This window comes from Ostrea edulis, chromosome 9 (genome assembly GCF_947568905.1).
Source record: "Ostrea edulis chromosome 9, xbOstEdul1.1, whole genome shotgun sequence".
Taxonomy (NCBI): domain Eukaryota; kingdom Metazoa; phylum Mollusca; class Bivalvia; order Ostreida; family Ostreidae; genus Ostrea; species Ostrea edulis.
The window spans coordinates 31,328,649-31,353,344 of NC_079172.1; the positions used below are offsets into that span (position 1 = coordinate 31,328,649).

At 34.3% G+C, this 24,696-nt stretch overlaps 1 protein-coding gene across 2 annotated transcripts in view; it reads right to left on the reverse strand.

Annotated features, from left to right (window-relative positions):
* LOC125657850 (TSC22 domain family protein 1-like) overlaps positions 1-24,696 on the reverse strand; it is a 49,109-nt gene that overhangs the window by 4,379 nt on the left and 20,034 nt on the right. The window contains exon 2 of one of the 2 annotated variants that reach the window (XM_048888687.2): positions 7,686-7,700. The exons of the other annotated variant lie outside the window; for it this stretch is intronic. Coding sequence (XP_048744644.2) covers positions 7,686-7,700 — 15 coding nt within the window. The remainder of the gene's footprint in view (positions 1-7,685; positions 7,701-24,696) is intronic. 2 annotated transcript variants of the gene reach the window in all.

Here is a 24,696-nt window from a genome sequence, read left to right on the forward strand (position 1 = left end):
CTAGCCTGGTCAGCATGTCTGGGGTCATGAAATAAGCTTAAGTCGGCCGATAATGACCATTCAGTGGTTAGCCCTTTCAGGTGTAATTGCAAAAAAGTCTCATATATACACCAAATGACAGGCCCTGAAATGATTAAATAATGCTACCCAAAATGACCCAAATGCTATAAACCGAATAAATCTTGAAATAAAAGTTTTCTATAAACTTTCTACAAATCAATATTGTTGAACACCTGGTTTTGACAACTGAAGGTCAAAAAACACTTTAAAACCTAGATTTAAAACCCAGTGGACAAATATTGACAATGAAGATTACTGCTGACTGACCAACAGAAAACTGCTGATACCAGCACTGTGGACTGACCTGCCATAAGGTCAAGTTGTTTACATATTATTTAGCCTTGAAGGCCTGACCAATTCATGTCCATGTATGATCTCGTACATGCAGGGTTAATATGTGAAAATTGTGACTTCACTGTCTGGGAATAATGTAGTAGTCATGGGTTAATATGTGAAAATAGTGACTTCACTGTTGGTGTATAATATAGTGCATGGGTTAATATGTGAAAATAGTGACTTCAAATAATAATGGAAAATTTGGTATCAGTCTAGATCTATTTAGTTTTTAAGTCTCCTGACAATACTGTTCAAAAGATATATCAATAGAAGCAGAAATGGAATTCATATTCTTTGATCCACCTATTACCTTACATTTTATGGTCAAAAATATTCCTAATACTTGGGTTTTACAATCTTTCATATTTTCTTACCCTCCCCCCTCCCCTCTCTCTTAAAATAATATTAAGTATAGCATACCAAAAGTTTGTGTTAAGACAATCAAATATCTTCAAATTAACAAAAATAAAATGAAATGACAAAACAAGGTTTACCTGCTAAATAAAATCAATTTCCTTTTAATGCACAACATATTTCATCAATTGCAGTGAATATTGCTACCATTAGCAAGACAAATCGACGCGTCGAGTCATCACTTAAAGGTTCTCAATTTATTAAAAAGCATTGGGAGGAACTTCGACCTACATCTTAGTCATTATGAAAAATTAAACAATTTAAATCTGGTAGATAATCTACTTAACTCAACAAAGTAAAGAATTTCAAGTTACGAAAACCAACGACAGATGCCAACTGTAACGGGAATTTTTGTTTCAGATTATTAATGATCCATTATCTGTGGTCTATAAATATCGTCTCTGATTTAAAAGAATGAATTAGAAAGTGTAATTGGTTTAATCTGTTAAATTCACTTGTTTTGAGTAAACGAATATTCCATTCTTATAACCACAAGCCACATCAAAATGACATAAAAGGGTTTCAGTCTGAATATCAATGAAAAATAAAAAGTAATTAAAAAGTTACATTTCCCAATCTAACTGCAGAGATGTGTGTATATATAGCTCTCTATGAAAAAAAAATGATAATGGGATAGACAAAGAGCTCCTGATACAGATCCCTTATAAACAACTTTTATCCACAGCACAACATTTTCTGTGGTTAATAAGAGCAACAGATCCAGATCCTTATTAACAACTTTGGTAAACAGCACAACTTTTTCTGTGCTTAATAGTCACTTGAATCGTGTGCAGAAAAAGGTGTGCTGTAAATAGGTCTCTACATAGGGCTTTGAGTGACTCCCCACCCCCCTCTCAAACAAAATCCTAAAGAGCTTCTGTTTAGCAACTACCAAAATAACCGGGAAACAATCACCAGTTTTAATCATGTTCTGGATTTATGATGGTTAAATTCAGTTGTTTTCTAAATTTACTGTGTGTTGATTTCCAAATAGCACCCCGACCGCTGTTTTATCTATTAAATATTTCTAAGATCAAAAAACCTATATCTGCATCATATTGATGCCTGTGATAAAAGCAGTTCTATTTTTAGTGGGCTCTCTTAAACACCAGGAAGCAAAATATTATGTTAATTTTAACACAACCTCTTATATACTAGGATTTCATAAAATCAACAGTGCAGGTGTGATTATTATATTGCAATGTACTGCTATGACATTTAAAAAGTCATTTCAAGGAGACACCTCAAATAAGACTGTTTCTGTGTGTCAGATGGTGCATCGATAGTATCTATCATCAAGGTCAATCAAGTGCAAACTTGATCTAAATGAACTTGATCTAAATGAACACGCCCTGTTGTTTGCCTTTAATCATCAACATCAGAAGATCATGCATAATTTTTAAAAAAAGGTTTTCCTCTGACTGCTAAGCCAAGAGCAGAAATCAAATTGTGCTTTACTAATCTAATTTTGTCATAATTCCATTGAGTATCCAACCAAACACCCTTTGCTATACACAGATAAAAACACTGTAGTTTTGTTTTGCATGCTGGATTCATTAGAAGACGGTGTAAACACATTGTGTTGCTGTTCAGATGCACAAACAAAAGATTCCTACCCACCTGTCAAATTCAGGAGGAAAAAGAATTTTACCCTTCAAAAATTCACAAACAAGCAGAATGCACAGGTAAAATTCACAATCAAGAAGAATGCACAGCTGTATCAATTGTTTAGATTATGTTTCACCTAGATATATTACACATTATCAGGCTTATCACCTGCAACAACCTGTGAGACATTTGAGATTCTCTCCTAGTTGGAAGAATTTGATCAGTGATGGGTAAATACAGGTAAGATGTTATATATGTCTGGATAATGAGGCTGAATATTGGATTAATTAATTATCTCTGTTGAATACTTCATATTTCTTATTCTGAGCAACCTATCAGAATTAGTACTGACCTAAATATACACACCAAAGGGCACACATCATAAAGGTTTCTTATGACAGACATCAACATGGAAGTCTTGTGTTAAACACAGCCTCTTGTGATGTATCTGGGTACAATATGACATTTCAGGTACATTCACCCCTGTGTCTATTAGGATATCCACCTCAGACAACAATGATGAAGCCATTGAAATCTGGCACATCCAACACACACACACCCACAATAAACACCACCTAAAACCGATATCATCAACATACTGGGCAACAACCTCAAAACATCTTTTGAATCCGTTTTTGGCATCTTTGATGACATGACTTCTTGAAATGAGAGATTACCGAGAAGAAATTGCAACAAGTACTGTACAACACCTTTTCTAGATGTTACAGGATTACATTGTTGAAACCACTCTACACACATATGCAGCATCTACTTTTGTGTACTTACCAACAGTTCTGTAAGTAAGTGACCGAGCTCAGTACCAAATTGTCCTGATAGTGACTTTTAGGAGAATGCAGTTCTAAATACTCAAACAGGGGGGACTCCTTCTGAGAAATGGAGGGTTCCATCTTTGGCAGAAACATCCCTACTGTACACATTGTCAACTAACTAATTACTAGTTTATAAGTACACACTTCAGTTTTCTCAATAAATGTGTCCACCTGTCACTTGTTCCCAATCTTGTGTAAAAATACACTGCCGATCAATGATTATTGTGAAATAACTCTCCTCTTGGTAGAAGTAAATCTAAAAATAGATTTTTAAAAATTTTCCATAATGACTGTCAGTTGCTTTGGAAAATCCTCGGGGGTTAATTGTTTCACTTTGCTATAACGTACAATGGATGATAATTTCCCAGAAAGTTAACTTTTCTTTATTGCCAGGTGTATACCTAGGTCTGCTACCTTACAACACTTTACACAGGTAAATCACAATACAGATACACAAACAAGAGGCTCCCTGATCTATATATATCAAAACCATCAAAGACATGAAGTGGGCGGAGTTTCCATCTTGGCTTATAATCAACAACCAATCAATGTCTTACAAACCCTGGCTCTACATGAATATTTATACATACATTATGCCCTCTCTATTGTAATGTTTATCATTGACTTTTGTATTTACTTTTGTATTTAAACTTATCTTAGATAATCAGAAAAATAAAAACCTGTACATGCTTTGGAATTTTATACATCACTATCCTCTTCTTTATTGTCTAGTTTTTAAAAAAATGCAAATACTTGCAAGAAAACTGTCATAATTCACACAGCCTTGATGGATTTGCATTTATAAGTCGACAAGTGTTTGTGCACCGCGTGAATATCATTAAAAGGAATAATGTATAAGTTGTTTGTATAATGCGGGTTTTAAAAGGATAATTTATGTAATCCATATATCCATTTTGCAGAAATTGCCCTTTACTATCATTGAATGTTTTGATATCATATTCCCCATTTTTATGAACCTAAACATTCATTAAAATTTTGTAATTTGTTTATTTTTGTAGACATGCTAGTGCTTTTATCAAGAAATAAAATACATTTAAACAGCATTATAATGTACTGTAAAATAAAAAAATAAAAAAAACAGCAGTGAAAATAAATATTCAAAATCAAATTTTCTCAAGTTTTACTTCTGTAGAGTAATTAAAATGTCATATATAACTTTGGATTGAACCACATTTGAAAAAAAAAGGATTTTTTTAAAAAAAAATACCACACAGAACAAAGTATATCTTCTGCACCGAAGTGCATTATATATTTAGAGCCCAAAAAAAAAGATGTTTACTTCTGTGCAAGTTTTATTTCGTCATTCCTTGGCTGATTTTCATTTTCAATATAATTTGGCATTCATTTATACAGCGGCATTATTTCAATGACAGAAGCTGCCAAACAGAGCACGACAAAAAAATCAACATCAAAGGACTACACAAGATGGTTCTGTTAAAATGGAGACATTTCACCAAAATACAACATTTAAAAAACGTCAAAAGAGACTTGTCGATCCATCAAAATACCTAATTGGGAACAAGATCATTGGTAATGAGACGACAGAAATTCAAGGTGACACAAGGCTAGCGTAGGTAGCCAAATCTACTACCAGTTTGAAGGTTCCTTGAATGTATAAAATACTTTTGCAACCAATTCATACAAAATTCTAATGCCATGACTCTTGGTTGAGAATCCGGTTTTTTAATCTTCCACCTAAGTTACACAGTGGTGTGACTTTATGGTATTACTAATGTAAGAAAGCAGGAAATAAACCCACGAAATATCACTACTCCACTCAACACCTAAATGAAATCTGCCCTTATGAATCATGGCCTTGCACTTCTGAACTTGTGTCTATTTTTGTTCATTACTACAGCCACCCTTCCACTTCATGCATCCAACTTGTAGGAAATCTTTCCGGATATAAGACTGTCTGAATGTCACAAAGAGTATCGCCCTAATACTGTACATCAAAACTGTATTGCCCTCATACTGTACATCAAATCTGTATCGCCCTAATACAGCTGTACATCAAATCTGTATCGCCCTCATACTGTACATCAAATCTGTATCGCCCTCATACTGTACATCATATCTGTATCGCCCTCATACTGTACATCAAATCTGTATTGCCCTAATACTGTACATCAAATCTGTATCGCCCTAATACTGTACATCAAATCTGCTCAAGCTCCAAATACATATCCATCACCCTTGAGATTTATTTAAAACAGTAAGCTTATGTTTATGTGACCTTGAGATTACACAGCTTATGTTTATGTGACCTTGATAAGACAGAGTTAGCTTATGTTTATGTGACCTTGAGATTACACAGTCAGCTTATGTTTATGTGACCTTGAGATTACAGTTAGCTTATATTTATGTGACCTTGAGATGACACAGTTAGTTTATGTGACCTTGAGATTACACAGCTTATGTTTATGTGACCTTGAGATAATACAGTTAGCTTATGTTTATGTGACCTTGATATCACAGTTAGCTTATGTTTATGTGACCTTGAGAGTACATAGTTAGCTTATTATGTTTATGTGACCTCGAGATTACACAGCTTATGTTTATGTGACCTTGAGATGACACAGTTAGGTTATGTTTATGTGACCTTGAGATCACAGTTAGCTTATGTTTATGTGACCTTGAGATTTTTTTTTAGGTACTCTACAGGAATAAAATGGTAAAACTGCCTATAACAAAGCAACCAAAACTTGTCCAGACTTAGGCATACATTATCTCTCAGTGACACTTTAGTTTAGGGTTATGGCACATCTGATCTTAAGCAAACTTTGTGTCAAGAATCTGCTGCAATGTGTGGCTAAAGCATATATAACTTAAACTTTTCTTTACCAGTGACCTTCACCTTGAACAAATGATCTTCATTCAATGTCATTACTAAGTTGAAGCTTAGAAAAATTTGCAAATCTTTCCTACAAGTGATTCTGATACTGAGCAAATGACCTTGATTAAGGTCATGTTACATCCTTTACTCATAAAAATTAAGTACAGTTGAACTTTCTTGAACATTTTATCTTGAATACCATGTATAATTTGAAGTGAATTATTGAATCAATATCTCAAACCCTCATATATCTCAAAGATTTTCTAGGCGCTATTGAGTTCGAGATAATGAGGTTTGACTGTATCAGCTTCAAATGTCTCTTTGAAACAAAAATATAGCTCAGACAAGAATTTTTAAAACATAAATAATAATTTCATACCAGTGACCTTGGTCTAGACTCATGACACACTACTGGTTCAATACTGAAACTTAAAAAGCAAGCATCATGAGCTTCCAATTGACTCTCTCATCTCCCCCCCCCCCCCCCCCAAAAGTAATGGCCCTGGTTAAAAAAAAATCTAACTTTTCAGAACAAATGACTTTGTCCAAATGACCTTGATTCATTATTTAATAACAAACAATCCATTCATAGGCAACCTCCAATAAGCATCCAATGTCCCTCCTCTACAAAATTTATGTTCTGCACAAATATATTTCTAACAAAGTCCAATCACCAGAAACATGTGGAAATGCAACACCTTTTGCAAAATATTGCAAAAATATATTGCCATGTAAAGTTAGAAGTCATATGAAGTCCCAAAAGACTATCTGTTCTTACACAGAACCACCCTGGGGTTGTTCAGTAACATGTTCATGTCATATGGACTATTTTGTATTATGGGGATATTACCTTATAATCAACAATTGTCATCATCACTTCCCTATATAGTGCAGATGTATGTACAAGGTGGGTTCTAGACCCCACCCTCACCTTACCCAATCTTATATGGAGAATACAACATTATACAAAATCTTCATAAAAAATTAAATTCGTAGAACATGAAACATCGGAGTAAACTGAGACTTGGCTTATCCAAACGGTCATTAAACTGTGCTTTAGTAAGCAGAATGAGACTGGTATACAATTTTCATATTTCCTATAATGCGTCACCTTAAATCCCAGAGTGTGATACAGTTTATTGTCATCCCTTCATTGATACCTGTGCAAAAGGATGTTAGAAAGATGTAATTATTAAATCTGTGAATCAGTGTCATTACAGTTTGTTACTCTGAAGGATGACAAGGTGAATTAATTCCTAATGTCAATGAACACACGTAGGGTAAATGAACATCTACATTCTCCCATTCCAGCATGTGAGGAAACAAACCACGTCATTCACAGACAGGCAATACTGAGATGTGGTCATACCTCCTCTCAGTCATTGACACCAAATACTATGACTTCTTCATCTTTCTTTGGTGAATCAAACTTATATAAAATGTGTACTGTTACTGTTAAAACTCAAAGGTGGAAAATCCACAAAATGGAATTGTGATTATGGGGATTTCAGTAATCTTAGAGCTGTTAATTGTGCAGGTGAATCCAGAGGGGAAATTAATTCATATGTAAAGCCACTTACCGAATTTTCTTCAATCTATTTTAATAAAAGATTAAAATGCTTTCATAAGAACATGAAAAAAATTATAGATAGATCTGCAACATTGCTACAAGTTCATTAAATGACTCCTCTAAAACCAGAGAAATACGTCTCTAGTGCATTGTGTACACATTTGTCTGGGATTTCAATATTCGTAATTGCACTTGTTTTTCATTGATCCACGTAAGTGCAACATGCCTTGAAATAAATTCAATATAATTATGCATACTCACAATAACATTAGCAAAATATGATATCCCATTTACATTATTGTTGCAAATTCTCAAGATTTTTTAAACTCTTTAATCTTTTAAATATTCAGACAATACAAATAAACAAATATCATCATTTTATTTACGTCAGGAAATTTAGAAGATAACATATCAAATGATAGCGTGATACCTTAATCATCTTATCGGATAAATAAGACGCTAGTAATTTAAGGGAGAATTTCACTTGTCTAATACGCCCTGACCATCACTCCATGCAATTTCAATAACTGTTCTCTAATAAATAATTTTTTCCTTCATTATGTGTTAAAATATTTATAAATTTGGTTCAATAAAAAATTACAAATTGTACAACTGAATGCCATTACACCGCATATGCATAATTAACACACATGCATCAAATCACAGCCAAATTAGGACTCTTAAAATCCCTTATTTGCAAACAAAACAGCTATTTTATCACTTGACATTTTATCATTCCAGAAAAAAATCACAAAAATTCATATAAAGAAACGAGAGCTTGTACCACTCTTTCAATGGTGAAATCATGCTTCATATAAGGTGCTCAAATGAGCCATTAAATAAAATATCAGTGTAATGAGCTACCTTAATAACAGCATACCTCAAATGAGATAACACCCTGTGATTACCAATACCCCCCAAAGGCCTCGTCAAAGACAACAGCAAGCTAAACAACTGTTATTGAATTCAAAGCATTTTCCAATCCATGTATAAACTCAGAAAAGTTTTAGGAATCATAGCTATTTTACAGGTCAACATGTTTTCAAAGGAAGGTGAAGAGGCCCCTAGAATTTACATCAAAATGATTTATACAAAAATCGATTTGGGTGTGTATATAGGAATTTTTACCAAGTGCTCCATACATGACAAATCCCCCTCCACCCTTTGAAAAGTGCATGATTTCTCGATTGGTTTGGCAAATATTTGTTTTGCGTTCGAGTCATTAGAATTTTTCATTATCCATTTTGCTAGATGATCTATGCATTCAGTCAATAAAACTTTTATTCAGGAAAATAAAGGGGACATCTCCTCTATAAAGTCGATAGACAATTCACCAAACATTGTTTCAGAACACGTTGATTCTCATTCTGTAACCAAATGTTCAAGAAGAAGTCTTAGAATATGTTTATGTTCTGTTGTTCATTCTGGGCTCCACTGAGGCAAATAATGTTTACAGTTTTCAAAAGCATGATGCACAATTGCGGAAGATCTCGATTGGCTGAGTCATTCTGGCAATAGTGCGGCACTTCTCCCGTGTATGTTACAACAAATCCAGAGGTTATTGCTCTACATTAAGCGAAGGGCAAGGTCACTTGACAAAACAAAACAAGACCCCCAGTTGACTTTTCCTGTACTGTCATTTTTCTTTTGGGGATATGCAGTAAACACTGCTACTAACACTATACATCTGGTTTATTTTGCAAGTTTAATGAACCAGGTAATATTTGGTGGTCAAGGACCCCCAAATCCTCAATAACTCATTGAATTTTTTCCCACTTAAAGCTGATGTGCACCAATATATTTATAACCCTTTGACCAGAAGAGCAACTCTATTCACAAGAGCTTATATACACAAATAGCAAGTAAACGTCCTTTTTATGCAAACACAGAATGAACAGAGACACTGCCAAATATACAAGGTTAAGGTATAAGTTTGATAAAAACAAACATTTTCTTTAGGACTTGGGCCCCGAGTGTCAATGTCCGGGAGATATTATTGACAACTAAGAACTGTCCTCTTGTGGTCCTAGCCTGCTATATTGGTCATTAAAATCGAAAGCAATTTCTTCATCAGAGGAATTCTCTGCATGAGAAAGCACATGGATACATGAGGGTTATTGCCTATTTTCCCCACCCTGAGCAGGTACAGTCATTCAATAGCAAAAAATGTTGTGACCTTGATTTTAATCTGACTCCCTTCACTACTTCAAATGACTTTTTGTGAATCAATTTTATGCTAGAATATATGAACTTAATAGGATTGAGGAAGTTTTATAAGAAATATTTGGAGATAAAAAGGTTTTAATTTGTATGAAATACATGTATCATTTTATGCTAACTTCAGTTTTGGAAACAAATTTGGCCAACTTGTAAATGTTTTAACAAGAAATAATCTTGTAATCTGACCGAAATTTTTTTTTTTTATCTCTTCCTTAAAACTAAAATATTGACATAGCCTACTTTATGATATGGAAAAGAGCTGATTACATGTTGTTATGTACAAAGTTTTAATTTGTGCCAATTCTATAGTACAAAGATAGGGACAACATTAAAATGTACAGTCAAAACATGAAACGTAAAATGAAAAGAGAGAAAGATCCAAAAGGACAGTTGATAGTACTGCTGTAGTAATAGCTAGCTAAATGAACTTCCACCATCTTTCCTGGCGATTTCTATTGACCATAGACTGTACTGTGGAAGATTTCTTATTCCACAGACTGAGGACGGAGGTATGATTAATCATTGATACAGTACTACTGGCACCATCACACACCAGTCAAACTGGCAGCTGTTGGAGATCAATGGTCAAAATACTGCCCATAGCTGTCTTTGTGATGGTCAGTTTATTACCCCTACTGTAGCAAATGGTGGAGAAAGGGTGCATTTTGTATAGGATAAAATTCAATAGCTCCAATGTTGTTAATAATTACACCCAGTAATCAGGAGAACTCCAAATGAACTTAAGTTACCAAATTACTGACAAAACTGCAAGACAGATTCAGCACTTATTTATGCAGACTCAATTCAGAAGCATGTATAACACCTCAGGTATATGAAAGGGGTAAATCTAGATCCACTTGATATGATCTGAAGTGCTTACTTACATTCAGACACTATGAGCCAAGGTCAGGTTATGTCTATAGAAGGTTAGACATAAACTTTACTCAGGTCAAAAACAGAAGTACCTGTATGTCCTATAATCACTACAACTCTAACACTACATCTCCAGCTGATCAGAATCCAGGCCACTCTCTTCATCATAATGGTTGCGATGGGGGGGGGGGGGGGGGGGGGGTCATACCTTTTTGTCAGCAATAAAGAAAACTTAGTTATTTACATGTATATTGTTTAGGTTATTTACATGTATATTGTTTAGGTTATTTACATGTATATTGTTCAAATTATTTAAAACTATACTGTTTAAGTTGTTGACATTTCTGTAGATTTCTTATTTTACACGAGTACTTATGGCGAAATGACTTGTATATGTCCAATCATGTGAAAATGAATTTGCGTGTAGTCTGTTAATCAATCGAGTTCTTGCATATATTTTAGCAACAGAAAAATAAAAGCGAGTATTTTCATTTCATGAGTGATGCCTCTCTGAGATTACGAGATAATAAATTCCTCGTGTATGTTTAGGAATCTACAGTAATTATCAGTCGAGTCATTCACTAATTGTCCGTTTGCTATGTTAACAATATTACAACTAACTTTTGATTTTCACAAGTGTGTAAACTGACAGCATATGATAAAATTTAGGGGCATTTTTGATCAGATTAAGGGGTATTTTTTATCAAATTTAGGGGTATTTTTGATCAGATTTGAGGTAGTTTTTCATCATCAGATTTAAGGGTATTTCTAATCATTACAACTTCTACATGTACTACTACACCAATAGCCATCCCCTATTTTTAGCAATGGGAGGCTCCTTCATTTCAATGATTCATTTTCTCAGGCAGGAACCTGCAAAACCCACAGTCTACCTCCACCTCCCACACCAACAGTAAAAATATGCCGTACCGATTAAAGAAATCAAACAAAGTCTAGTGTTCAAAATCTACACATCATGACAGATATAAAAAAAAAATAGCGTTATCAATCCTGCCACACAGAGGGAAATAAATTTCATACGATACATAATTTCACTCATTGCCGATTCAATGTAGGAGTATGTTAAATCAAAATTCCTTCTGCATTTTAAATACAAAGAAAAAGAAAAAATTGACACACGAAATGGAGTGATGGGGTAATGACAGACTTGTTTTGCACCATCGATTTAAACATTGTTGACGTCAGTAACTGTGATTAATCAAACAACGTGGAGGTTCTCCAAAATCATGACCTCCGATGTCGAAAAACCCAGGTAATTCTTTTATCAGACATAGCCCAGATAGCACTATTTACCTTAGATAGGAGTTTAAAGTATGTGCATTACTGAATGTCAACTATGCACAAACACAATCCTCACATATCACAAATTATTATATACTTTCAATTTCATCTCTTCTTTTTTCTTTAAAAGTTTGCGGGCATATATCACACGATATATGCCCGGAAACATTCCGGCCCGCAAACATTACGTCACAATCAAATTTCTATGCTGTTAATTTTCAAATTTTTCGTGTTTTTCATCTTTTACTCAGTTAAACCGATAACGTTATTGTTAAAAATAAAATTATTGTTAGTTTCTAAATGAAATTGAAAGTATATAATAAAAAGGTTATACACTTTGTATGGGAAATATGACGACCTCGTTTTTTGTCGCGAACGGACTTCGCAAGCTCGGTCCGTCTACGCGCCAAAAAACTCGGTCGTCATATTTTCCCATACAAAGTCTATAACCTATAATTATTTCACTTTTATTAATTTTATTAATCAAAACTGGTCAGTTAGACTTAGTTAAGACTAACATAAAAACTTAACAGTGGTCCAGTGAATACGAGTTGCCTGTGACGACGACTTCAATAACCAGGATGCTGATCTATAATGACCTTCATACAATGAATTTACAAGTTAACTATTTGAGTCCTATTACTAACAGAACTTTACAAAGTTCTATGGTATGACAGACGGACAGACAGACAGATATAATAGAGTAAAGCAGATTGATCACAATGCAGTCCTATTTTTAACAGATTACAAACAAGTTCTAGAGTGTAGCAGATGGAAGGCATGATGGACAAACAGACAGACAGTGATGGTAATCAATAAAGAAGGCATACATTAAATGTCCACACAAAAACAAAGTCCCAGTCCACTTGTCTCCCTTCTACCCAATATTATTTATCATATCATATATCTACATTTCCAATGTTTTTGTGTTTGATTTACAAATTGTAATGATAGTCGTTTTCTTATGAATCGTGCTGCAGTTGTGAACAGTGTGCATATGAATCTTGATAAACATTGTACTATCTTAATAGCTGGAAATTCATATGAATCTTGATAAACATTGTACTATCTTAATAGCTGGAAATTCATATGAATCTTGATAAACATTATACTATCTTAATAGCTGGAAATTCATATGAATCTTGATAAACATTGTACTATCTTAATAGCTGGAAATTCATATGAATCTTGATAAACATTGTACTATCTTAATAGCTGGAAATTCATATGAATCTTGATAAACATTGTACTATCTTAATAGCTGGAAATTCATATGAATCTTGATAAACATTGTACTATCTTAATAGCTGGAAATTCCAACTGAAATGAAAGTAGAATGTAAATAATAAAAAAAAAAAGTAATTTTTGAAAATATTTGAGTGTATGAATTGCAATGCTTTACTCCAGGTCAAGTATGCCTGGACATGAAGCATCGCACTAATTTATTTCTTAATTAAATGACATCAGCTTTCATTTTCAGCCAATACTATTTTAGGAGTATATATGTGTTTCAGGCTCTTTAATAGTATGATGGCGATATCATGAGTAAAGTTGTTATCACCTAATACACTAAAATTTTATTTAATGACTCATTAAAGCACCTTACATGAAATATGATTTCATCATCGGAAGAGTGACACAAGTTCTCAATTATTTCATATGAATCTTTTGTGGTTTAATCTGTAATGATAATAAAAGGTGTTTACTTTGCAAATAAGAGATTTAAGAGTCCAAATTTTGCTGGGTCAGATTTGATGCATAAAACATGCCTTTAAGACTTAAATAGATGTTCTAATAATTACAATCAAGTAATCAAGTAATATACCGTGTAATACAGAAATTCGAGGTTTCAAATTTTGTTGTTGTCATTAGTTAAACTGAAATTAACTGTATTTAAAGTACTCTATTCACAACTCGGTAACACACTTTATATAAGAAATGTATTCTTCTTCATCCTTTTTTTTTTGTATGTAAAATTAGACAGGGATGATGTATTTTTGTCTGGGGCTGTGTAAATTTTAGAGACGACAAATAAATGATGTGACACTTTCTTTTGACACAGAAGGTAAAATTAACATTCAAGTTAAGAAAGTTTGCACAATATCATGGATATATTTTCTATATACCTAATGCTAAAATCTGAAAAACATGCATTAAAAAAATAAACTAAATTCCAGTAAATGACTCAAAAGTTGCAGTGCAAACCCTAGCAAAACACTAAATGCACACTTAAAGAATATGCACCGAGTATGCATGAACATTATAGGTGTAACTATGGTACAAATTTCTGACAGCAGAGAATAACGATACTCCTCCCAAAGCCGTAATTACCCAACATGCCTTTGCACCCACGTCTTTGACTATAACTTGGTGCACTCTCCTGCAGCTAGAGTACTACGTACACCTCAAGTGACCAAAGTGCACACCATTCTGGCAGCGACCTGACAATCACCTGCACAGGAATTATGCAAGGTTGGAAGCCAGAAAAAAAAAAGCAAACATCAACGACAATGCGGGCGTGGAAATAATAAATGTACGTAAAAATCTCACGACATGTGCCAGGATTGCATCTAATTCGTAAGCATATATTATCTAAGCACAAGACATTTCAGACAGGTATTATGGCTGAATTTACCTATGAACAAAAAAATCTGATGTTATGGCAGAATTGGTGGACATCTCTCATAGATAACACACAAATTACTCCAGTAAATTTAACTTCACCCAAAATAAACTGACCTAATTACTTAGGCAAGGTGTCCATGCCTTGACATACATAAAAAACGTCTGATGTCTGCTGAATAAAAACCTTATCTGCCTGATGGAAAGTTACACAGATTAATTCTCAGATACACACCTCATTATATAATCTCTATGGATGTCATCAGTCCTCAGAAGAATATTAAAACAACTGCATTTCCTAGGCAATTCTTGGAAAATTAGTATATATAGATCTAGATAAAAATATACAGTAACTGCTGGTGTTTTAATGTTATAAGTCCTTCCTTATTAACAAGTTGAATTTAAAAATGGGAATACTTCCTGTTTTAAAATACAACCACATTCAAGACAAACACAAGACCACTCTAAAAACAAGGAAGTAGGAGTTATCCTTCTTGAATGTCACAGAAACTTCCACACTGTAACATGCTAACGAGTGAACAACTTCAAAATCAGGAAATTCATTTGACAATGCAGTTCCTGTAAAAACGTTGTCACAACTAAACCAAAATTTAGCAGATTTAATGAAAAAAGTTTCATCCCATTGTTTACATGTATAGTCTCAGTTCATACGTCTAACAGGTTTTCCTACCATTTTCACACTAGGTTTAGGGTTCATAGAATTGGGAAAATTGACAAAATGTTCAAATTGGGAAAATTTGAAAAGGATTACTTTGTGCTCATTTATAAATAAAAGTGAAAAAAAGTGTGTTCATGCATTTCAAAGATCATTTAATAGCAACACATAAAATATTATATTACTTAGTTTTCCTGTGCATAATTCATATTTTGATTCAAATCTTTTAAAATAAAGGACTTCACATTTCAATGTTTGGTCTTTTACTTCATTTAAGTGCCCGGGGACTCTAAACTCTAGTACAGTGTGCCATTTTCACAAAATGATGGTTATCTTAGACAAGGAGTCCTATAGTTTTGTTGTTTTCCAGCTAACTTATCTGTATCAGCATACAATGCAAGCTATTATTTTGAGTTATATTTGTTGTTAATCAACGTACACCTGTTTGTCAGCAAAATTTCTATCCCGATGATAAAACTGTACAAAAAATTGAGAGCATCGACCCATGATTTACATAGAGATGTAGGTCACCACTGCATGGACTGAACACTTGAAACAACAAAATTCTAGAATAAATTATTTTTAACCACACAATAGTTTACAAAACAAAGAAGACTACACTAGTTATCTGCCCTTAGATAAAATCCCATCATACAATGAGTGTTACTAGACCTGGTTAGACCTGGAGTGTGGAATGGAACCTGAATGTGAATATTTTATAGGTACTCCTGTAATCCTATATTTCATGGCTAGATGGGGGAGGATCTATTTCATGTGCAGTTCTATATCTTATGCTGCAGTTGTAAACGATGCAAATCTGGATCTTGATAAATATTATGTATGTCTAATTTATCGGATTAGTTAAATTCTGACAAAAATGAAAGCAGAATATAAATACAGTGTCCCCTGGATATAAACTTTTGTTTAAGACCAATTTGGGCAATAAAGGGGGGATGGCAATATAAGGAGTTTACCATATACTGACAATTCACTGAGCAGTCAAATGAAATTCATTTCTGTAAATTTAATTGGGCTCCATTCTGTATAAACATTTAGATAATCTTGAGTTTAATTCAGCAATTATTTGTAATTAGGGCTGTCACGGTTCCAAAAATTTTCGGACTTCGGGTTCGGGTATTTCGGTTCGGGTCTATATACTAATATACATGCAGTTAAAATTGAAAACATTTATTGTATTTTGTCACAATAATTACTCGGGGATGTGGACTGAGGTTTAGACTCGACATCCATGGTACTAGAAACAGCATTGTCACTTCTACTCGTTTCCATCCATGCTTTCAATGTTTTGTCGTTGACGATGTTGATCCTGTAGCATATTTTCAATGCGTCTGACATATCTTAAATATACTGTCATATTTACAGTTTTGTCCACAATGCCATCATTTAACAATTGATCAAAATACAGCCACCTTTGAGGATTTTGACATTTCATTTAAACGAATTTCTAATAATGATCGATTTTATTTTTAAAACCAAACCCGCACCGAAATACAGAAAAATGGAACCGAACCCGACCCAAACAACATGACCCATGGTTTTCTGATACCCGTTGCAGCCCTATTTGTAATTAACCAGACCACCTGTATACTCTGTCCAGCCTGTCACAACTCCTCACAGCTCTCAAAGTACAGCTTTTACTATTGGCTTTATTATAGAGGGTATAAACCCTATCCAATTTGACCATTTGTTTCATTAGTGGCAATATTATGGCATTATGCCAGATTGGCATTATAATCTAATTATAAAACAAGGGTTTTAAGATCCTTTTTAAAATGTAGATTTTTAACATCTAGAATAAATGAAGTTTTGGACTGACCTGACTTCAACCTGTTCAAGAAAAAAATCAGAGTTATCTCCCTTAATCCCCTCAGATTCACCCCTGCAATACATAACAATTATACTGAGAAATTCAAAAGATGTATAATAAAAAAAAAAAAAAAAAAAAAAAAAAAAAAAAAAAATTAATGAAGTCTTCTTAGCAAACAAACTAGAACACTGGTATCTGAAACATTTCCCTACTGAGCTTCAAATGTGACATTAAAGTATATTAACCTCTGAAGAAGTTGCTATCATCAAATAGACCTAAAGTTATCAAATTCCATAATTTATTTGCAACAAAAAATGAAAAATTACTTTTAAAATCATGTAGTAAATACATACAATTAATTACGGAGAGCATAAACCATCCGGGTCAAATGTATATAGTTTATTATTGTACACATTCATTATCGAGATTATATATATTTATACGAGTTACTTGTGCATGTGTGAATATTATTTATGAATACTTATCTAATATACCGGTATTCTCTATGTTGTATTAACCGCGAATGAGAAAAATAAAAACTTGAAACTTGGTAGGAGTTATCTTTCTTTGCTAATGTTGAGCCTGCATACAAGTTGTCTGGGTGAAGATACACAATTAGATACATGTAATTCCAAGGACCAGTGATAACATTATGATTCATACTGTCACATCTGTCAGCATTGTCATGAAAATGTTGGACTGTAGCCATAAACCACAAACTCATGTTCTACAGCAAAAATTGACATCTACATTGTGAGGTATATATGTTTATGTATTACATATAGTATTTATTTTAGGACAACATCTGTCAATAAAATATCACCCCCCCCCCCCCCCCCCCCCCCCCCCCCCCCCCGATCTGCTTGTGTAATATCGATAGGTTTCCTCTTTAAGTCTGTGTTGAATAATCGCTACCGTTTCAATCAATAACCTTCAATCAAGACTTGATCCTATTACAACACATTATGTATCATAAATTTCTCTGTAAACATGTAAAAGTTGGTATCATGATCGAAACAACTATCAAACATGTAGATAAATTTGTTCAATGTAATTTTCTCCCAAACTAGTGTGTGTCACTGTGTCTCAATTTATGTTTACTCTTGTCATTTGGTTTTCTTTCCTTCTCGTTATGCCCTAGTTATGGTATTGTAGAAGTTCATGGAATTGTTTAGGTCTACACTGAAACTCAGATCAACCAGACAACTGTCGGAAAGGATATTTCATTCACTGATAATACAAGTGCTAATTTTCACTGACTATTTGCTGAAATCAACAGACTGAATTTACAGCAATGTAGGTCATTAACTTTTTCAAGAATAAATACTAGGTCATATAATTATATGCAAGTATACTCTACCATACATTAAAGAAGAAAAAGAAACTGTCAGAGTTAGGTATGTAAATAAAATTATTTATACAACCCTTAGGCTTTATAATTTGTTTGAAGTGCAGTAATCAGTACAATTGGTTATGAAAAAGTGTGCTCATTAATTATTGCAAAAACATCATTATAAATTTAAGTTGGTACAGCAATCAATGTAAAAGTGTGTCCACCTTAGTGATGTAGCTCTGAGCAATTCTTTGAACTTCTGGAATTTAGAAGAAAAAAAACTCCAGAAGTTCAAAGAATTGCTAAGATCGAGCTTAGGAATATTTTTTTGACCAGAGAACATATTAAAGGATGACTACCTGATGACAGAAGATGTCAGCAGCACGTACCATGATGAAATACATAGATGACTGAAATAACACTTAGAAATAGTTAAAAAATATGGTAGTTATTTTTTTCTGGGCCGGATCGACTAGGAGTCGTATTAACTAGGGGACGGATAGTCTAGAGACGGATCGGTGATAGGACGAATCGACTAAGGGACAGATTGATAACGGAACGTCTAAAAATCATGGGCCGCTGGCCCATATTGAATGATCTCTACAACCTTTGGCGAGCAGACACCCAGCCCGGAATGTAGGTCACCTCTCCATTTAAACACAACAGAACCTCATGTACTGTATAAGTTTGTTCTCAGTCAATATTTTAAGTCATGAAAATCTCTACCTTAAAACTCTCTTCTCTCTTTACAATCCTTTTCAAACGTGACCATTCTTCTTCATGATCATAGTACTGTTATGTGTCTACTTAAGGTAGCTCATTACACTAAAATTTAATTTAATGTCTCGATAAAACACCTCATGAAGTATGATTTCACCATCAAAAGAGTGATACATGCTCCCAATAATTTTATATGAATTTTTCACGGAATGATAAAAAAAGGTGTTTTGTTTGCAAATAAGAGATTCTCAAGTCCAAATTTTCGCTTTGATTTTATTCATGATATGAATATCTAATAAAACATGCCTAAAAGATTCAGATATAAATGTTCTAATCTTTTAGGAAAAAAATATTTATGAAAATTGAAACTGTTATTTGTTAATATTTTTTAAATCTACAGATAAAATCTTCAAAAAACATGTCAGTTAAGTTAGATAAGCTGGTACCCAAACTATTACTATCATAATATTACTTATCAAATCACCCTCCCTTTAACAAACTGGTACCCATATATCAATCCCTTCCATTTAACAAACTGGCTCATATAACTATCAAACCCCCTCCCTTCAAAAATCTGGTACCTATATTAACTATCAAATCCCCCTCCCTTTGATAAGCTGGTACTTAAATCATTACTATCAAACCCCTCCATTTATAGCAAACTGGTACCAATGTTAACTATTAAATCCTTCCCTCCCTTTGATAAGCTTATACCCACATATAAAGTCCTTTAAAATAGTCAATGATGAAACAGTAATCTTTCCGACTGGCAGCCTTTGACAACTTCAGTTTAACTCTCTGTACTACTGAGCCACACCCCTTTTGTGTGAATTAACATATAGAGTAACCACTGATGTTTCGTCAGCAGAAGTAGGTCAACATTACTTAATATTACTCTTGTTTATCTATGTGTGACCCTTTTTCCTTTTTACTACAACATAAATCTGGAAAATTCTGGTTTACACTTGTCATTCTTACTTCTCCTTCATTCAAACTAAGGAGTGTACTTATTTTCAAATAGGGAAAAGCATCACAAAAATTCATTTAATTATTTTAAGCTGTCAAGACTTAGGACAATATATGTAAACAACATTCTGTCTGATCACAAAAGTTGTGTTACACCAAGTCTTGACTTTGGAGTCTTGATTTCAAATGTGAATACTTACAAAACTTATACCTCTGTAAATTCAACAGCTGGGTATAATAGTTAATCAATGAGAAGCAATTCCTTTGGCTCCAGTACAAACATTTAACGGTTAAGAACACCTATGACAAAATCCAGCCCTTCATAAAAGGTTTAAACTTTAGTGGGGCAAGACATAAAAGCACATAAATTATCAATCATTTCAACAATTAGCACAAAAGTACAAATTGTTGTGGGTCAAGGTTGCTATCCAAATGTATTGATTCAAGCAATGCTAAGAAGTGTATCATTAATTTTACTTACTCAGGGGGCTTCCTGCAACTGTAACACATCCAATATGGAGGGTAGAAGTTCTGACCTGTAGGGTTGTACCCAGCAGAAATGGGAAGAGGATAACCGCAGGAGGACACAACACAATAAGGGGGATAGTAACGATTCATATAACCCATGTTAGAGGGCATGGACGGGGAGTTGGGGGGCGTGTTACACATAGAGTACAATCCCATGTTGTTGTACGGATAGGAAGCATACATCGGATTCACTGAACTGCCATCTGGGTTGGAAACACCAGCGGATATATCCGGTGGATAAGAATTAGACCTCTCCGGCATATTGGACTGCGATTGCTGGGGAGGGTTGCCAAAACTGGAGTAACTGTTATGCATGGTCCAAGCCTGGGATTCACTGAGGTCAATTTCACTGTTATAGACAGAAGCAAAGTGTCCTCTCTTGCTAGGGAACCTGAAGTAACTCTGTAGACTTTGTGACGGGGAGCTTACCCCACTAATCCAACCACCCCTGCTGTATCCAGTGACTGACTGTGAAATAGTGACACTCCCCTGAGGCAATGATTGTACATATATACTAGAGTGAGGTACCAGAACTAGTGGACTATCACTCAGTTTGGTACTCTTTTCTGACACAGAGTCCTTGTCAACACACTCATTACAACAATTATTCTCCTCACCATTATTCACCTTTTCACTCATAGTGGTGACAGAGTACTTGTTTTTAATGCAGGTGGCAAATGTCTTGCAGGTCAATTAGTAATTATCAGTGTATATACACCAGCAGGAGGTTGTTGTTACAAGGTGAGAAGGAGCTGCTAACTCTGTGCCACCTGTCCCTGCAATCTCACTTATTTGACATTAACTCCTGATTATGCATCAGTATTCACCCATGTGGCTGTATTTCTGGGTACTTTACCAAATCATTCATCAATCACAAATGGTATATATAATCCACACAGAACAAAGCCCTCAGATAAAAGTTAATCTCAGCTAGTAGTAGCTTAGGTCAATGTGCTCACAACATTGGACACACACAAGCTTCTGAAGAGGTGACACACATAGCAATATGACATCTATCTAATATTTTCCCCTCATTGCTTCATTTGCATAAATTGCTCCTTTTTAAGTAAGTTAAGTGCTATCTATGAAAGAAAAGAAAAAACAACAGGCAAATATCACAAGTCACCTTCCCATAGAAGATTACACGCATATTCATTAAAATAGGTAATGTTCCACAAGATTCTGGACTCCTGACTTCAACAATATTATCCAATATAAAACAATTTTCTGATGACTGCAGGGTTCAACATGGTCACACAAACTTCCATTTCCACCTGTCATGAAATGAAACCTCTGGTCATGACAGGTAGATGTAAACAATCATAGAGTCAATTACACAATGAGGTATAACACCCCTGTTTTTTAATCCCTAAATTGAACAATTCTTAATCTCTGTCTAATATATAATACATACAATGGACTAAAAAGATAAAAATAGAATGAAGCCACATTGACTTCAAACCAAGGTAGAAATTCGGTCAGCTGAGACCACCAAAACAAACAGTGTGTAGAATGACCTGGGCTATTGACGGAATGTTCACACAAACAAAACAATATTCATATTCCTAGGAGAAAGTCCATGCCTTTGGTTGAATTACATGAATTATTATATCATTAATATCTATCATTACAAGCAGAATTTTTCCTTTTTAATATTGAAAGCTCTGGCATTGTAATTTTATCTGTAGATCTATCATGGTGAACACTAGTTACAAGTCCAGTCAATATGGGATTTGTCACCGTGTTGCCACAGTCACATGTGGTATCCGCTCATTCTGGCTACAATGTCAAACTTTATGAAAAATTGGCAAACTCCTTAGCGAAAACACAGGTTAAAAATCACAACGACCATCGGTTACAAAATCACCTAGTTTTCGATAGAGCACCAACTCTACCAGGAAACTTGTAAAATCCTTAGGGAGAGGGCTAACATAAGTTTATTATGGTGTCCGAACCCATTCAGTATTGAATAAAATATTGTTTAAAGTAAATCAAAATCCTAGGACATCTGTAAGTGTGCCAACTAGCTATTCTGCAGGCAATGTGGCTTTCACATGGCTTCGTCATACAATTTTAAGCCACTGTAAACGTTAAACACAGTGCTAAAGGTTGCTAAACCTTCGAAGCAACCACATTCAGGTTGCACTTCAGAATTAAACTGCTATTCTTGTTAGAACTGCACAACTTTAGGTATATCCTACTTTAAACAAAAAAACTTCTGGAAAAATTCCTATTTCATAATTTGTAAAACAAGTCTTTCTCATCAATTATCTATAGTACAAACACACACAAAAATCCAGCTAAATACTACGGTAAGTAGATATAGGCATGTAAATTTGTTTACCTCGAACACAAGCAGAGGCTTGAAATTCAGATTCCAGCCTATCCACCCCCTATACAACAGCGTGACAAAGATTCAATACATATCTTATTTTCAAACAGCTGGTATAAATAATCACAAAGTTGACACACAGTTATCATAAAAAATATCAGCCTGTTTCAACACAAAACCGCTATAGAAACTGAAGAAGAAAATCCATAGATCTACAAGAGAATCCAGACACAATTTGATTGTATATAAAGCTATAAAATTCCAAAGTGAGGCCACAGTGACCTACTTTTGCCCCCCCCCCCCCCCTTGCATAAATTGGCTTGGCCAAGGTTGATGGTCCTTATTCGAAGGCCTCGCGGTGCTCAAGATATCATTAAAATTCCTAAATGAGGCCAATGTGACCTCCCTTTTTTTAAGTCACGACAACCCCCCTCCACTCACCCCAAATTCCCACAGCTGACCAGGTTTAATAGTCCTGGGCTAGGGCTTAAAGTTTGAAGGATAAAATCTGAACACAATAAAGATAACAGACAGATGAACAGCGCCAATACCCATCGAAAGATGAACATGTAAAAACAGATAGATTTGGATATGCAGGGTCCAAGGGATTATACTGCAGTGCTACACTGTCCAATAACAAGACGATTTCCTCAAATCATAAAAGATTTGATGTACGTATCATTATGTAGCTGAGACATAACTTTGTGCCTACTGTAAATGTATTACATTATACAAGTTCTTTATTTCGGCAAAATCAGTTTCGTGTCAATTTGTGAGAACATAAAATGTGATCAATAAAAAGCTAGAACTTGGATTTTCCAAGCGAGCCTTCTTGTGAATTAATGCAAATATTAATTACTCACAAATAAAACGGAACCCATAACCTTGTTCCCAGACCTAACTAGGTCCTTGAGCTTTTAGCATTTGGGGTGGCAAAGCTAGGCGTGTAATGCATAGTGTCAAATTCACAGTGGCAGACATTTCTATACTAATAAAGTTGATAAAAAGTTGTTCCAGATAAAGCTAGAATCATGGTAATGTACGATCAACAGACCACATAATAAGAGGACATTTTTGTGATTAATTAGTCTCTGCATGTGCTGTTACAAAGCTGTAAATAGACCCCGAATCTTAACAAAACATGACAAACAAATAAATAAGTCTGGGGGGAATTCTGAACATACAAGAATCCATAGAATGTGACTGGGAAGAACCATTTTACATACCACTGCTGACAAATATACTTAATACCTATATAACATCAGACTTAGACAGAATACCTCTCACATATACGCCAATGTAGATTTTACCCACAAACACTGATGATTGCTCTGGCAATATGACTTCAAAACTGACCAATAAACTTGAAATTATAAATTCTATATCTTATTGTCAACAAATAATTGGTATATGTGACTGGCCCCACCACATCTGGAAATCTGGTGAGGCTTCTATACTGAATAACCTGATATCACTGGTATGTCCTTCATACCTTATAATGAACTTTGCAATAGTGATTTTTACAGTTACTTCCCGGGCCTACATTCGAAGTTGAGGGCGTGTCTGTCTTCACAGTACTATTAGCCTCACATGAATAAGACTTTATGCCATTTAATTTCAT